The sequence below is a fragment of the Salarias fasciatus genome, chromosome 4, assembly GCF_902148845.1.
Source record: "Salarias fasciatus chromosome 4, fSalaFa1.1, whole genome shotgun sequence".
NCBI classification, from domain to species: Eukaryota; Metazoa; Chordata; class Actinopteri; order Blenniiformes; family Blenniidae; genus Salarias; species Salarias fasciatus.
The window spans coordinates 9,329,022-9,346,003 of NC_043748.1; the positions used below are offsets into that span (position 1 = coordinate 9,329,022).

At 43.1% G+C, this 16,982-nt stretch overlaps 1 protein-coding gene, 1 long non-coding RNA gene and 2 other non-coding genes across 4 annotated transcripts; 1 reads left to right on the forward strand and 3 right to left on the reverse strand.

Annotated features, from left to right (window-relative positions):
- The first annotated feature begins 6,754 nt into the window (after nucleotides 1–6,754).
- Nucleotides 6,755–15,311, forward strand: fbf1 (Fas binding factor 1). Its single transcript, XM_030090553.1, has 32 exons — nucleotides 6,755–6,886; nucleotides 6,972–7,149; nucleotides 7,335–7,365; nucleotides 7,715–7,762; nucleotides 7,849–7,894; nucleotides 7,966–8,035; nucleotides 8,107–8,157; nucleotides 8,242–8,386; nucleotides 8,514–8,594; nucleotides 8,845–8,970; nucleotides 9,045–9,174; nucleotides 9,367–9,515; nucleotides 9,598–9,691; nucleotides 9,762–10,190; nucleotides 10,289–10,357; nucleotides 10,437–10,504; nucleotides 10,683–10,850; nucleotides 10,947–10,996; nucleotides 11,080–11,127; nucleotides 11,212–11,343; nucleotides 11,424–11,524; nucleotides 11,668–11,874; nucleotides 12,175–12,282; nucleotides 12,450–12,589; nucleotides 12,703–12,821; nucleotides 13,378–13,500; nucleotides 13,587–13,763; nucleotides 13,841–14,017; nucleotides 14,102–14,239; nucleotides 14,318–14,393; nucleotides 14,465–14,583; nucleotides 15,132–15,311. Exons 2-32 carry the CDS (start codon nucleotides 7,147–7,149, stop codon nucleotides 15,213–15,215), a joined length of 3,507 nt encoding a protein of 1,168 aa, XP_029946413.1. The 5' UTR covers nucleotides 6,755–6,886; nucleotides 6,972–7,146; the 3' UTR covers nucleotides 15,216–15,311.
- LOC115387720 (uncharacterized) lies at nucleotides 15,293–16,684 on the reverse strand. Its single transcript, XR_003931405.1, has 5 exons — nucleotides 16,436–16,684; nucleotides 16,054–16,107; nucleotides 15,825–15,878; nucleotides 15,572–15,629; nucleotides 15,293–15,396 (listed from the first exon to the last, which is right to left on the reverse strand). It is a non-coding gene; the product is annotated as an uncharacterized LOC115387720 (long non-coding RNA).
- Nucleotides 15,469–15,538, reverse strand: LOC115387816 (small nucleolar RNA R38). The gene has a single exon (XR_003931432.1). It is a non-coding gene; the product is annotated as a small nucleolar RNA R38 (small nucleolar RNA).
- On the reverse strand, nucleotides 15,709–15,782 carry LOC115387802 (small nucleolar RNA SNORD49). The gene has a single exon (XR_003931419.1). It is a non-coding gene; the product is annotated as a small nucleolar RNA SNORD49 (small nucleolar RNA).
- Nucleotides 16,685–16,982: the final 298 nt, after the last annotated feature.

A 16,982-nucleotide genomic window follows, 5' to 3' on the forward strand; every position in this document is an offset into this window, starting at 1 on the left:
TTCTTTTTGGTCTGCTGACGAATTGATGGCGAGGTGGGTAGCTTTCGGAATAGAAACACACAGCATGCTCTGTTTACCTCCTAGTCCTGCCAGCACGATCTAACCCCCTCCTTGATCCTGGCTAATCCCCTGTGCTAATCTCCCCAATCATAAGTGAGAGCCAAAGCGGAAAGGCAGGAATAGTCAGATCGTTACACCACAAATTCTGCCTTTCACCATCCAGCCTTTCAATGGGGGAGGACGGTCCGGCTCTCTGACAATACCAGCAGTCCCAAAGCAAGATCTGTTTGGGCCGGAACAATGTGTACGACCATGATGGTGCTCACCACCATTGCCCTCATCCTGCGGCAGAGATTCTCCAACAAAATCAAACCGTGAGTACATTTCACCGAGCACTGTTGGATTTTTTTTTAGTACAAACAAGGAGGGGGTCATTAGAAATATTGACCTGAATCACAGAAAATACTTCCATCCAATGATAAGCACTAAAAGATACTGTATGTGTGAAACCCATTACATGAAACATATGTGCTTCATGTGTGGGAGAGTGTGGGAGAGAAAATGAAAGACTCATCTGCATCACTGATTTGAAATCGCTGCTGTGATTATTTTCGGGTATGCCTTGAGCGATAGCATGTGCATTTAATGGCTGGCCACATAACAACAGTGTATTCAAGCCTTATTTAATGGACAGATGAATGGAGGAGAAAACATCGGCGATGCAGAGTTCATGGCTACTAATTGACTCAAAGTGCAATCTTCTCAGCCCCCCTGGCTCTGGCCAGGCACTCAGACAGCAGCGGCAGGCAGCAAGCAGTGCCACGTGGCTCCGGCACCATCCAGCACCAGCACATCTGGCTCAGGAAAATACCAGTTTTTTTTTTCCAGATACCAGCCTGAATCACTTTCCATGTACGAATGCTATCTCAGCCTGAGTTTGAAAACGAAACAAGTAATCAAGCTGCAGTTGCCAACAATGTAGGAATCTCATCACTTCATACTTTGGTTGTATGCTGTCATTAATACAACCATGTGTATAATAGGACAGGCCTGATTGAGTGGGCAACTGTATCCAATTCTCAGTTTTCAGTATCTTGTATTGTGCTGGTAAAATAATACTGTGTCGAAGATGTTTTTTTTTTTTTTTTTCTTTTTTGCTGAGTGTTTTGTTCTGTATTGCTTGTCACAGGCAAAAAGAGGACAGTGAGAAAGACGTGCCATACATGAAGACCAATGGAACAACAGACGCCCAAAAATGACATTACTGAGCATGTCAGGGTAAGAAAACACACGTTATCGATCAGAAAATGCACCAAAATCAATCATCATGAGGGGTGGAAAGACTGCCTGTGCAATGACAATGTTGGGAAGGATGAGGGAAACCAAAAAAAAGAAAAAAAAGCAAGATGCTGGTACTGTAAATATGTTGGTAAATATCCAAGTCCAACTATTCAATTAACTCATTTTTCATATCCTGAAATGGAGAGTAAAGTTGTTCCGATCATACTTGCCTAATAAACACTACAAATGTTCCTCTAAGTCTGAACTCATATCAACTTTAAACAATATCTGACAGATCGGGCCAAAAATTGAAGAAAGAAATGTTAAATGCAGATCTGTGAGGGGACACAAAGTTTGGATTATATGTCCTTCCACCTCCTCAGACTTCACACACTCAGCAGGAATTCAAGCTGAAAACAAGCCTGCGTTAAAGCAACACTGAGGCAGCTATTTTAACTTTCGTCATTACAGTTTAGTATCAATCTGGGGTTTGCTTATGTGCTCGCATATATAGTTGATTAGCCGACGCAGCGCTTTGCTGGCGGACGCCGCATGCGGTAAAAGTTGAAACGAGTTCATCAACCCCAGCCCCTGTTGCCAAAGCTGTGTGAAGAAGAGTCATGCATGTAAAGTTTCAGATGTGACATCCGACCGTGTGAACACAGCTTTGCCTCAGGCTTCCTGTTGAAATTACACATCAGAATTAGCTCTGAGCCCTGTGACTAAAACAATGGATGTTATTCTAAATATGTACCGAGACAGGTTCTTATCATTCAAGCAAAACAAAAATAAAAAAAGATGCTTGTCAATTCAATACTAAAAAAGTCGTACATATAAAAATATTGCTGTTTCTTTTATCTATTTGACCTAAGTCTAATTATTTTTATTTAATGGTACACAGTACATCATAAAGTGATATTAGTTACAATACGGATGGATGTGAGTTACACTGTAAAACCTTGAAAACTTACTTACATATTTTGAAATTATGAGTTTGACAGAATCAGATGTATTTTCTCCACTAAAATGTAAAAAATTGAGGTTAGGTTAATCATGAATTACAGTTTTTCATGTATTAATGCCAAAACTATGTGAATTAGCTTTAGCTGTGGAGTTATGACTGGAAGTTCGCTAGTTCAAATCCACTGCTGGCAGGTTATCTGTGAGACTGAGCACCTTGACCCCTAAAAGCTCCCTGATCTTAATGCAGAGAAACTATTTCACAAATGGGATCAAGAAAGAATTGCAGATAATAAAATATATAAATCTAATTAAAAAAAGAAAAACTTAAGTATTGAAGCAAACGAACAGGATGGCAGAGATTTAAAAATGCGTGTGTGTATGTGTGTGTGTGTGTGTGTGTGTGTGTGTTGTTAAGGGGGTTACAGAAGGGGCTCTAGACAAGGGGAGAAGGAGAAAGTGGAGCACTGGAGCATGTTACAGAGGCAGAGATGCATAAAGAGCCAAGATGCCTGCCCCACATTTCACTTGCTGCTACACTGCTAACACTAAATGATTCAGAGGCAGAACAACAATCCAGCATCTCTTCGGAGGGTTATGATAAGTAGACTTCCTCCTTGCAGCCACACAGTTAACGTGGAAGAAGCGCAATCAGTGTATTTTAGAGAAATAACATTTCAGAATAGCAGGGTTCATGCTGGTTACAGATGTGTCAGCTGGCACATGTTGGATGAGTAATTTTTATGGAGGGAAGTAGATTAAGCTAAGTCACAGGATCATTAAACCCTTGAGTGTCTTTGTAAATCAATTTTATCGTGTTGTCTGCTGAACTAAACGATTGCACCAACAATTGATTGGAAATATCAGGGTTTATAAGTGATAAAACTGCCATTTCTTTTACTGTGTTTAATGAAAAAGGTAAACATGTCTTCCGGTATTTACACTGGCGAGGCATTCATTTACCCCCTAAGCAGCTAAGTGTTGTTATTCCAGATTCCAGCAGGCATTTAAAATGTCATCCGAAACTGCAAATTGCAGCCATCAAAGTGGGAACTCCCTAAAAGCTTTTCTAATCACTGCATTTGATTCCTCATTTCTATACATAGATGACAGGCTTCTCGGTGCACGCTTTTATTTCACAATCTATTGTCTCCGCCTGGAAGGACTGAAGCAAACAAAATAGAAGGCAGGAAGCCAGGAGGCAAGCTTTAGTCTCAAGTCCATACACGTGGAGGTCGTCCACAGTGAAAGTCAAATGGAAAGGTGAAACAAGAAGACCCGAAGAGGGAGACAGTAAAAGTCATGCACAAAAGTATCATCTGTTTATAAAATGGAAAGGAGTTGGCTGCTCATAAACTGACCAGTAAACATGTATTCAGCTTGAGGATGCAGGTTAGGATACTTTTTGTAAAACTGTAAAACAGACTTTGCATGGATTCTGCAAGAACTGCTGCCCAGGTGGCATCAAAACGGGCATCACTCATTAAACTTTTTCCAAATCGAATATGTTCCTCACATGTGTCGGGGTTCATTCCAGAATGAAAGATATCGCGGTTTAGACAGAACCGTTTCCTCTCACTTCCTCTTCACCTTTTCACAGGAACATGAAGTACATATGCATCAATGCCCAGCGCTGAAGCACTAAATGTTAAAGCACTCACACACTAGTGCTAACAGCCATGCAAAATGTTCAACCTCCACCGGCAGCTTGGAGCTTTTTCACCTCTGAAAATGACCAATCAAAGATGCTCTTCGTTCATTCTGTTTCAGAAAAAAAAAAAAAACAAATGTCATGAATACCATTTCAAATTGCAAACTTCTCCGTTTTCTACTGCTTGTATTGAAGCTTTTTGAACTAAATATCACCACTGTATCAGTGTCATTTCAGATTGAGTATCAGATTGGCGTCGCACATGATTGGTGAACTGTGACCTTCCCGGGTGGGGCATGAGGTGGGGTGTGGTACTCAGGAAAGTGGGCGAATAGCGGGTCAGAAACACTGAGGACCTCTAGTGGGTGGAAGGGCAGACGGACAGACAGAGACAGGGAATGGCCAGCCTGAATGAATGACTGAACCGTGACAATAGCAAATTATAACTTGCGAGTGCGTTCCCCATGGCTGAGCATGTATAATGCAGCAGAGATTGGATTGTGGTGTTTAATCTGCTGAGATAAGTGCAGAGCTATCTCCAAATACCTTCTGAGTGATGCATCAATACGTCGGCAAGGATACAAAAGATTTCTTCCTCCAAAACTTCACAGGAGATAAGTAAGACGAAAATAGGAGGAAACTAATGGACCTAATCTGATGGGTTATACATCTTTGACATGTGGGAGTTCATGTCCGCTTGATTGCTCAACATTTTCTGAATATTAGACAGATACACAAAAAAAAAAAGGGGAGCTGCCTGCTTCACATTTGGTGTTTTAGTGCTGACTGTTATTTGCCAGTGATTCAGAGGCAGCTCGACATTCCCTCATCGAGTTAAATAGTCATGACTGGTAAATGCCTTGCTTTCTTCTAACCACATGTTGGAGTCTCGATGGAAAAGTTCTTGAGACTTTAAGCAGCCACAGAATTCTGGTTTCAGGTGGATCCTGGATCTAATTATCTAAATCTTTTCATTGGGTATGAGTCACGGAGGCTCTTTTATGAACCATTGTCCTTTTTTCTTCTTGCATTTATGACTTTCATGGGAGATGATTTTTGCCTGAGCTTTTTGTTTTCTTCAACAAACCTGAATGTAGCAAATGTAAAACATTTGCTATAAAAGCTTGTTTTAAAGCAACAAATCTTGTCTTTGTTTTCTGCTCTTCTTTTTCGGTGCCCCATACTGTCATGACTTATTTTCAGGAGAGACTTTGTGCAATCATGCGTTGTATTATCTCATTGTTCTGATTCTGATTCATCTGCTCTTGACAGCTCATACAAAGACCGCTGTGAAGTAAAACGAAATAAAAACAACATAAAAAAAAAAAGTTGGGTATAAAAAAAACAATGGAATTTGTTTTGATGGCGGTTTCCTTGTTTCTATCCAGCAGATGCTCTCAACACTGGAACGAGAAGCAGCGACACCGGGTGACTTTCAACTTGGAAGAGGAAACCTGACAAATGCAGAATCGACAGATTTGTGTGTTTGTTTGAAATTTGATCAGTATTTAAAGCAAAAAAGAAAAACACATGTGCCTCTGTCTGAAAAAGCCACAGTAATTCTATGTCTTTGATTCATTTTATCTTTACTAAATGATTTGTTTGACTTGCATGCGTGTGGAGAGGAAGAGCTTTGACTGGATGTTATTTAGGATTTCATAAGTGGCCTGATTCATTCTGAAATAAAAGTCATGTAATGAAATGTAATTGCATAACAGTATATGACACATGTGACACTTTTTGAAGTCGCTCTAGAAAAATTTGCTGAATGATTAAAGAAATCATTGGAAGGAATTTTTATGTCACAGAGTGTTTCAGGATGTCAGTGAAGTTTCTGGTTCTTTGTTTGATTCTCTGGTAAATTATTAAAAAGTGAACATGTCTTGTGTTTATGTTAGTGAAACATTTACTTTTCTTCCTGAAAGAGACTGCCAAAGACTGATGCCAGAGTTTCACTCATTAGCTGGTAAGCAGGGAAAGAAGGTTTTGGGTGCAAAGTTTACAAGTTTGAATCCCACAGTCAAAACCGTGGCTCTCCTGACTCCCGGGAGCAGCCTTATCGGGACCGCCCGCCGCATTCTAGAAGAAAGATATGGAAACAGCAATTTCCCTGAGAGACTTTATTGAAGAACTATAGTAGCTACATGGTAAATATAGGACTTCTTCGGAAATACTGGCTGTGGCTTGGTTGGTTGAGCTATCATCTCTCAATTGGAGAGTTGTGGGTTCTATTCTCCAGCTCTCTCGGTCAAAATGTCCTTGAGCACTCGAAGCCCATATTGGTCCCAATGGGTGCACTGTGTGGAAATGAGAGTGATCAACAGTGCCAACTGCTTTGAGGGCGGTTCCATAAGTAGAAATGTGCAAAAGAAGTGAATTCCACTTACTATAATATTATTTACAAATCATTTTGAATCTGACTGAAATGACCATACATCAAGGGGAATTCCAACACTTGAAAGAGGAAGCATGGCCCAGGCAGCATGCCATAAACCTTCTTCTAAGAAACATCCTTGAGTTACAGAGATGTGCACAGTGATAACAAAACACAACACCAGACCTCCTCAACCTCACTGTGTCAAACATGATCAAATATTTAACTCTTGACTGGAACTGATGCGACCTGACAGCGTCTCTCAGCTCTGATGCCACCTGGTGGCTAAAAGGTCAGGAGAGTTTCACTATGTGGTCACGAGAAACCAGGTAAATATGTAATCTGATATTCAAAACAACCGTATTTAAAGGCTTAAATCACACAGAAGCTGCTCTGCCCGTGTTTTTTTTTCTGATGGGTGCTTAAAAACGCCATTACCCACAATGCAACTGGGACAGGAAATGTTGCATGCCGGCTATGATTGTAGGTGTGTAGCTGCTGTACAATGCCTAAAACATAGATGCTCGTATTTTTTTTCCAGTAAACTTTATATTCAGCTCAAGTAAATGTCGATTAATACGCCGTTTTGATCGGATTGAAACCAGACAACTTCAGCCGTGGTGCGTGATCGATAACGAAGTCCGTACAGCAGACGATGTGTGCGTGTCCAGTGTCATTCATTTAGCCTTTTTTCTTTTCTTCTAGTCTTCCGACCAAACTAAAGACACTAAAAACGAGCAGCAATGTGGGAGCTTAAGCGTAATTTAGGCACATGGACAACGCGGTGACCGCGGTTACCATGGAGACTCGAGACGCCTAATCAGATTTAGCTAATGTTAGCTAACTAGCGCCGCTCAGTTTGAATGCTGCCAGATTTAACATGGTGGGTCAAAATGTCGCATTTATAGTCCTTTCATTTGTTGTTTATCACTAGTGAGCTGTTTCCAAAAAGCTAATGACTGTGTAAAAGTTAATGTTTGTGTTACGATGTGCTTATAAAATTTCTATTGATCCGCGCTGCAATCAATGTTCATGAAGTAAACAAAGTGTTCCTGCTGTTGCTTACAGGCTACAAAGGCGAGGGGAAAAACCTCTAAAAGTAAGTGCCACCGGGGCTATTTATATCCTGTACTCTATCAGTGCTTTGTGCTTTATAATGGTTGTGCAACACAATTTCTGATCCTGTGAATTACAGGGAAGATACATCCATCATGATAGAGACAGACTAGGAAGTATCTGACTCATTCACTCAAGTGAGGCTTAAGAAGTGCTCTTAAATGCCAAATGCGGTAAAGTCATACTTATCCCATCAAGGGGCATCATAACCAAGTGATTCGGATCTTCGAGCCTACAACTTCAAACATTTCTTGTTAAAGTAACTCAGACAGAGCAGGTAAACTCTACAAACACCTGACCAACTTATTATGTCTCTCTGTGGTTTTCTAAAGGTTCCTTAATAGATGAGGACATACTTGACAGCTTATTTGATGATAAAAGTAAGTGAACACAGTTTTGCATTTTTATTTATTGTCAGAGTGAAACTTTCATCTGGATCATTTTTTTTTAACAATTTACTCTCTAGATGTTCCTGTACGGGGGAATACAACTCGCAGCGGACAGCTGAATCGGTAAGTTTGGATAATTATACTGTTTATTGTTACTAAGTCTTCCTGTGTGTCAGTTTTATATTCTGTTCCAGCTCATCTGCCACTAATAATATCTTCAGTATGCTGGCTGAGGAGGTGAAAAGGGACGGTGCGGACACTGAGGTATGCAGGGAAAATGTGAGAAGAAGCATGTTTACTGTGTTGATTATTTACTGCCTACATTTGTCTTGAAGGACTCTGACGTCTCAGTGGCTGATCCTAATGACCTGCTGAAGAACATGAAGGTCAGTTGTTAATAATGGTGTAAAGTTCACTAGTGGTGTTGTTTGCTGAAAGTGTCTGTGGTTTTCCCTCCCATCCTCACGAAGGACATGGATGATATGGACGCCGACCTTTTTGCGTCAAAGAAAAAGCCCAGTTTAGCCCCCGCACAAACAAAGCTGCTTGGTAATGAAGGGCCAAAGAAAGATGCTGCCGTGTTAGACAGTACTCATGCGAAACCGGAGGGAGAAGGTAATTCAGTTCAGAGTGTTCTTGCATAAATCATTTTCTCATTACGAGCTTCATGGTATTACCAGCTTTGAAGTTTACGTTAATAGCGGCAATCAGAGAAGGCTTTGTCTGCCTCCGCTGTTCTCAGATGAACCTGCCAGAGTGGGGAAGAAGCCGAACTCAGCCTCTTCATCCACGGTGCGAAACTACAAGAAGTTCACTTTCTCTGGTGAGTGAAACCACTGAGAGTTTTTTTTTTTTCATTTTTTTTTTTTTTTCATCTGACTGTCAGAACAGAAGCGGCATTGCTGACTGCTAGATTTGCTTAATTTAACTAACTGCTGTGAATTGAGCTGAATAATTCAAGAGACTCAGTTGACATGTGTGATATTTATTGTGCCTCATATGTGTATTTCCAATATCCGTCTATCGTTTCGACACTTATTAAAAAGAGTGGAAAAATCTCACTTCCCCTGCAGACTTCGATGACCCTCTGGATGACCTTCTCCCAGATGAAACCACACCTGAACCTAAAAACAAGCGACCTGAACCTGAAAAATCGGCACCGTCTCCCTCACCATCCCCCATCCTGAACAGAGAAGCAAGTAAGTGAGATTTAGCTCTTTCTGTTGTTGCCAGTATTCTTCAAATGCTGAACACTTTGTTGCTTATTTTTCAGATAAGGCAGCAAAGAAAGACGAGTTTATGTTTGAAGACGATAAGGATGACCTAATGGACGCGCTTGGATTTGACAGTGAAAAAAACAATCCCAAGAAAAAAGAGGCTCCGCTTTGGTCTTCTAAAGAAAGGTGACAGCTCTGGTTTTATCCGGTTTTAGTTTTCTTGTTTTAGTTTATAGTGCTCTGAGTAATGAATAATTGCTGCACTGGTGCTTTGGGGTAAAAACAAGGCTACCGGTAAACCTTGACAGTATTTTGAATTTGCCCTTCCGCCTCTAATTCGAACATTGACTCCACCTCTCTGTTTCATCTAACTCTCAGGAGTGACGCCCCTCAGAGAGCTCGCACGAGAATCGACGAAATCCTGGAGGGTTTCTCTTCGCCGAACCCTCTGGAGCAACCGCCCACAGGCGAGAGGAAGGAGCAGCTTCACGGTCAAGAGAGGCAGCAGCAGGAGAAGACGGTGAAAGGTCAGTGAGCATCCAAGTTTTGTATAAGTTTAATTAAGTGTTGTTTTGAAATCAAGTGGGTCGTTGTGTTTCCTTCCACCAGAGCCACTTTTAGAGGATGACCTGACCTTCGGGTCGTACCAGCCCACCATGGTGTCCACTCCCGAAGGACGCCAGTCCCGCAGACAGTCTGTCAGGTTTGTCCGGCGCCGATACGTCGCTGCAGGTGATCGTTCCGCCGTCTCACTCTTTCCTCTAAATCGTCAGGTTCTCGACAGAGGATGTCAGCCTGCCCTCACCGGAAAAGAAAGCCAAACCCGCCAACCACGCCCCCATCCGACACCGCAACTCCTCCGACTGGCTGGGCCTCAAAACAGACGACGAACCCAGCTATGACGAGGACGGCCGTAAAGAAAAGAAAACTCCAGCAGAGTCTCCAAAGACCCCCTCATCTCCTTTATTGGAGAGAAAGCCTTCCTTCACAGCTGCTGCTGAAACGGCGGGAGACGCAGCCCCGACTCGCGCCACCGCCAATCAAACCAACCCAGACGTTTCCAGAATCCAGACGAAAGACGACGAGGGGGACGACTGGTTAGCCGGAGCGCTGAGCAGGAGGAAAGCTCTGTCGGCATCCAACAGGGAGGTGAAGCTGTCCACGCTGGAAGAGTCAAGGACGGATCTTGAGTTGCCCGCAAGGTACCGTGGAACATCACCCAACAAAACACAGCAGAGGGAATACACCAACAAATTAAAGACAGAGTCGTTTTTATAATGAAACACAATGTTTTTTTCAGACATCAAGTCACTTCACAAACTCCGAGAAGCAAAGAAGACACTTTTCTGACTGCTAAAGAAACATCAAAGTAACATTTTCCTCATGTTGATTCGTCAAATCATTTCTACTGCATCATGATGGCTGTTGACCGTTCTTGTTTTGTGCAGTGACATTTTTGGAGAGTCCAACCCTGCTGCTCACTCCACACCTCTGAGTGAGACGAGAACCAAACGAGGTATTAAACTCTCTCCATCATTTCTCAAAGTGGGATCATTGTGTTGGATCATTGTCACACGATTGTCCAATTATTCATTCAGTTCAGCCACGTTGTGCAGGAACAATTTCTACCATGATCTCACGTTTGATTGAACTGTCTCACATGAGAAACACCTTTAATTTATCTTGTTCTTCAGAACACCCTGCCCAGGTTACTGCTGTTAGCATTAGTGATCCCGAGCCCCGGCTTCAGGCCAGACCTTCCTACTTTCCATCGAGTGATGGATCGAGGTCGCTCAGGGAGCCGAGTCGGCCCGATGAAACTGAGCAGCCGCCATCTACTGTTCTACCTGGCACCGTACGGTGTAGGTAATCTCAGGGAAATCACCAAGTGCTTTTCAGACACACTCGCTTTCTCTTCAAAGATTACCACTCACATTTTTTTTCTCTTTTTCATTCAGTTCCAAAGCAGAGTCAAACACCGAGCACACCCGCTGCTGTCCAACAACAGGTACTGTAACTTTTCTGCAACAAGGATGGCAATATTATCACAAACAGCATTGCTTTTTTCAACACCCTTCTACTTCTGTGTAGGCAACATTTTCAACAGAGAGTCTTCAGCAGCAGCTTCTGCTACAACAGGTGAGGATTTGCCTCTCTCTTGCCTGATCCATTCATCAGATTCATCTCCTGACTGAGAGCTATTTGGCTCTTCTCTCCCTCAAGATGATGCAGACTCAGCTGTTGGGTCTGGGCGGTGTTGTTGATACCGGCGTGTTGCAGAGACTGAAAGACAAAGATCAACAAACGTCAGATTATCAAGCTCTTCAGGCCCGTATCATCCAACTGGAGGGACAGGTATGTGTGGCGGTGGTAAAGATGGGAGGATGAATGTTCCTGCTGTGTGTATACAGAGTACTGATGTGTGTGTCATGCAGGTGAAGACTTTACAGCTGGAGAAAGAGCAAAGCCAACTGATGCTAGAAAACGTCCAACAGCGCCATAAACAGGATATGGAACTCATGGAGAACACACACAAGTACTGTATTGGTCCACACACACACACACACACACAAATATGTTATGCAACCATCATCTATATTTTACATACTTTATAAATGATTCTCTGACACTTCAAGTGCGACTGTAACCTTGACACATTTTGTTTTTGTGCCTTTCCAGGACTCGTGTGAAGCTGCTCGAGGAATCGGCTTCCCAGAGGGAGACACGAGCGCGACTCGAGTGTGAAGACTTAATGGAGCGCCTTTCCGCGGCGACGCGATCAGCTGAGCAGGAGCGCTCCGAGCTGCAGGCGCAGTACCAGCGCAAACTGGCCCAGGCGCAGCAGGACCGCGACCGCGAGGTGGAGAGACTCCGAGATCTCCAGAGGTAAAAACAAACAAACAAACAAATAAACTTTTATGTGGCAGCACATGGAAATGTATTTTAAACCAGATTAAAAAAAGCAACATGATATGTATATTCCTTTTAGGGGATTTTAGGGGAGAGAGACTGTCTCAGTCCCTCAATCAGGTTTATTTTCAGAAATAATTTTTCTAATATTGTTCACAGTATGATCTCAAAAATTTTAAACTGAAAGTCACTAAATAAATTCTAGAATTACTGATTTTTTTCATGGATGACTTTAACCTTTTGTGTATGTCACATTTGTTCTACTCTCCTCTCCAGAAAGTCTATTTTAGAGATGAAGAAAGACCACGAAGATCAGATCCAGAGACTGAAGAAGCTAAAGGAGGAGGAGATCGATGCCGTTACGAGTGCAACTTCTCAGACCAGGTACGTCATTATCAAAGCACAATATTCTTCTTTTTGGAAACCGTTCCAAAGTTGATGTTCCTTTTATTTGTGAAGCAGAAAGTTACAACACTTCCAAGTGAATGTTGAAGACAGGCCGCAGAATAATGTCAAGACTTTGAGGCCGTAACATCAGCGCCTTCCTCCAGGTCTCTGGCAGGGGTGATCGAGCAGATGGAGCAGTTCTCCTCTCAACTCGGGGAGCTTTCTTCTCGAGTGGAAAGCACACATGAACACACCGCTCACGGCCTGGAGCAAGGGGCACGGCACCGAGACGAGCAGCTCCGAAGTACCGCGCGCACACACACACATACACACACGCTCCTCCTGTAATTAGGCCGAGACACAGGTTGTCTCACAATGCAATCAGGTTAAGGTCACTCTTTAAATGTGTGTTTTCAGCGATGCAGGACCGGCTGGCCCAGCAGCAGAAAGCCATGGCGGACGAGAGGGCCTATCTCAAGGAGATCATTTCCAGGATGGACACGCAGCTCAGTGAGCAGCAGAGGCAGCTGGAAAAGGTGAGGACTTAGATCACAACTCAGACCAGCGTTCAATACCTTCTGAAGCCTAAAATATTGTAATATTTATTTTATATTGATTTATTTATACAGTTTCAGTCAAGGCAACAGAACACAGTAAATATTGTCAGGTTGCTGAAGAGATAAAAATACTTAGCATGCCATTTCTTCAAAATTGGCATAAACAAGTGAGTTCCTGCTAACACCCATCTGCACTGCTTAGAAGTCTGTTCTTATATGGCCTTTATGGAAGCCTCGCAGCCAAGCAACTATTTTTACAAGTGCACGAGAATTCAAGAAATAGACTGGGGACCTTTTAAAATCATTTCTGGGATTGTTTCTTTCATCCGTCCATCTTCTTTACCACTTTGTCCAGCTCACTAAAGGCTGGGGCTGTGGGAAAACACACACCTCCACATAGAAATTAAATTCACACACACACAAAAAAAAAGTCCTGACAGGTTCTTGAAGACAGCGACACTCCTCTGAAAATTTAAACTGACACTCCTGGCCAGCAAGATGACAGTTTTTTTTTAATGTTTAATGTATGCTTCAGGAGCGCTGGAAGATGACAGCCGAGCAGGCCAAAGCAGAGTCGACCCAGAGAGGCCTGGAGGAGGAGCGGCGCGTCTTCAGCATGCAGATCGGAATGGAGCGAGAGGAGCTGGAGAGGGCGAAGGTAAAACTGACAATCGTCCACATCAGTGGAGACGCGTATGCAGATTCTCCGCCTCGCTCCGTTTCACCGACGTTCCCTTCCGTCAGAGCGCGCTGCTGGAGGAGCAGAAGTCGGTGATGCAGCACTGCGCGGACGAGAGGAGGAAGCTGGCGGCCGAGTGGGCCCACTTCCACGCTCAGGAGAAGCAGCGACGCGAGAGGGCTGAGCGCGAAGCCAGCAGCCTCATGGAGAGGAGGGAGGACTCCATCATCAGTCTGGCTCAGGTGGGCTTCACTGCCATGAGAGGAACGATTGTTCTTCACTCATCAAAATGCAGAGTTGAGAACTTTTCCTTTTTCAGGAGCAAGCTGACCTGAAGCTTCGCACAGCAGAGCTCAAGCAGAAGGAGCTGTCTGTGGCGCAGGAGCGAGACACTCTGGACAGACTGAGAGAAGAGCTGGACAGAGAGAAGGAGAGAATCAGCAGCACGGCTCTGCGGCTGAAAACGCGGGCGCAGGAGGTGGAGGCCTTCAGCAAGGTGATTTCAAAAATACACTGACCCGCGCGCGCAGGCGAGCCTCTGTGAGGGGAACAGCTTTTCACCGCGCCGCGTCTCTGACAGTTGGCCGCAGAGAAGTACGAGGAAGGGGAGAGAGCCATGCAGAAGGCAAAATGCGTGGAAGCAGAGCACGAGGCACGACTGAGGAGCATTCATTCCCAAACGGAGCAGCTGAGGCAGCAGGAGCAGCGAGTCTTAAAGGTGTGTGTGTGTGTTTACCCTCCTCAGAAGCACAATAACCCAACTGATCAATATTGACCCAATCTCCTGCTTCTACAGGAGCGAATGCGATTTAGTCTTGTGCAAAACACAGGACTCCTCAGAGAGAACCCATCCATACCACCGATTCTACCAGGTAAGAGTTTGCTTTATAACATTTTAAATGGCTGTGAAAGATAAAGAGGTTTTATTTTTCCCTTTTTGTAGAATCAGTGTCAGTGCTGCCAAACCCTGGACTGGCAGCAACCGTCAACCTTCCCTCTCCAAACTCTCAGGCCATGGCGCTGCAGGCCAGCCTGGCTCTGTGGAAGTACACCACAGAGAAGGTAACAGGTCAAGGCTCACATGAAGCTGGAGCAAAGACTCAATTGCACTATCAGCTCAAGAGCTGCAGTTTTGAAGTTGCTCTAATCCCACTATCAATTAGGTCCCTCTCGAAACTGCTCGTTTTAAGCCCAACCCTCTGCACTCCAAACATCGTACAGGTTCACACCACTCATTTCAACTGCATGTTTGTCAAATTCATGACACATTCTTGATTTAAAACCTTTGAGGTAAAGATTTAAAAGTTAAGTATGTCAATATATGTATTCAGCAATAAGTAATTGTGCTATACTGTCAAATTAAGTAATCAAACACACCGCACAGGACTGGAACCAATAAGTCAGTTTTGCAATGGTTCTTTTTAACTAATTTATCAAAAATATTTGACCTCAGAAAACTTCATTCACACAAAAATCAGGCTTGTAAAGATTTACTGTATATATTCTCATGAATACCTCACAGCTCACATCACCTGTACATGTAATTTGGATTTTTTTTTTTTTTTTTTAAAGCTGCTGCCAAAGTAAAGATTCTTCTGTGCTGCCCACAGGATCGTGAATTTCTTGAAGAGGAGCAGATCTTTCTGGACAATTTGAAGAAGAAATCCTACAAGTCATTGTTGAACACAGACTGATTAACATTGTGCAAGGACATTCAATCATTCCCGAATTCCTCTTCAGCTTGGGTCAAATAACTCATTTCATACATCATTTTTAATAAAAAGAGTTTATTTTCATTACACAGGTCTCTTTACAGAAAGTGTTATTGTTCCATGGCACCAAACATCTGGATTTGTCCAGTAGATCAGAGCTTCCCTGTAAAATGAAAACAAAACATGTCAGAAGGTGAGAAAACAAACCAGGCAGAGGTGGTTTATACTAGTTCAGTCAAGCCTCAGGTTACCAAAACTCCACACTTGTGTTCAGACAGGGATAACTTGTTTCATCACTGGCTTGGACTCAAACAGCATTTTAACCTCACAGTATTTACCTGTGCATGTCATCTTTGATACAAGCACGCTTTTTCTGCTCAGTCGCCCAAGCCGCATCTGTTTCAAGAAACAAAAGAACATCTGGATCACCGACTGTTCAGATCATAACAGTCAAAGGTGACAGACTGGAGGAATTTCTCAGAACAGCTCAAGCCATCGTCAGTTATCGCATCAGACGGCACTTCCTATGCAGCAGTTTTCATCACTGGAAAAAAATGGAAGAATAGAAATCACAAGTTCTTAGAGGCACACCTTTTCACTGAGGACTTCCGGCCTTCACTGCTCTGAGACATGAACACCTGTCATCTGCAGAGACACACTGGATTAGAGCTCACTCCTCGACAGCATGCAGTTACGAATGTTCATCAGCAGCATGTCAGATACCATTGTTTCCACATGATTTTATATTCTCAGACAGGGATAACAAACTCATCATTAGCACTGCACGTTAACAGAATTACAGACAATTAAAGCAAGTTACCTTTGAGCATTGATTCATCAAGGAAGTGTGCTTCACTCACTGACCACTTTGGCTCTGGAATGGGGGGGAAAAGAAACATGAAACACCTTTTAATGTAAGCTGACGATTAAAGGTCTGTTAAAAAGCTAAACATGGGAGCTTCAGTGTTCCAGATCAACTAGTTTCCATATTAACTGGTGGCCTACTTCACGTCCGTCGTGGTTTTCACGGGAAGCCTGTTCACCAGTTAACAGGGAAACCACTTCATCCATAACACTAAACCAAACGTCAACTACTCAAAGTCAGGGTGGTCACATGAATGGGGTGAACGTTAAATACACGAACACACAGGAAACAATAGTATCTCGTGCATATGAATCAACTTCACTAAAATAATACTCACCGCATGCAGCTTTATCTCCCGAGCCAGCGTGGACTCCTCGCGCCTCACACGTGTTGACCGGCTAGCAGGTTAGCTAGCAGGCAGCCTCCGGCTGCTCGCCTCGAGACCTCCGTAAGGTTGAGTCTCATTGCTTTAACCAGATGATAAAAACATCTTCACGGTGGGTCTTCAACACATACAAGTACAGCTAAGCGTAATTTAACGCATGAAATTAATGTGTTGCAGCCTCGTGTCATGATGCTCCGCACAAGTGAGAATGTGAAAGGACTTCGAATCTCGCGTGATCTCGTTTTATACGCCGCGTGCGTCAAAAAGCACGTGATCTCTGTATGGGTGTGGTCTAACTTTCAACATAGTTTACTCTTTCATTTACTGAATATGTTGTCGAAAACGACTGCCAATAAGTTACTGAAGCTGTATATAAAGAAAATATTCAACACATAAAAACATTTAACACATAACTAACCCTTACATGTAAACAGGATGTCAGCAAATCTAAATCAGGGGTGTCAAACACGTTTTATAGTGTAAATAGAGCCATAATAAC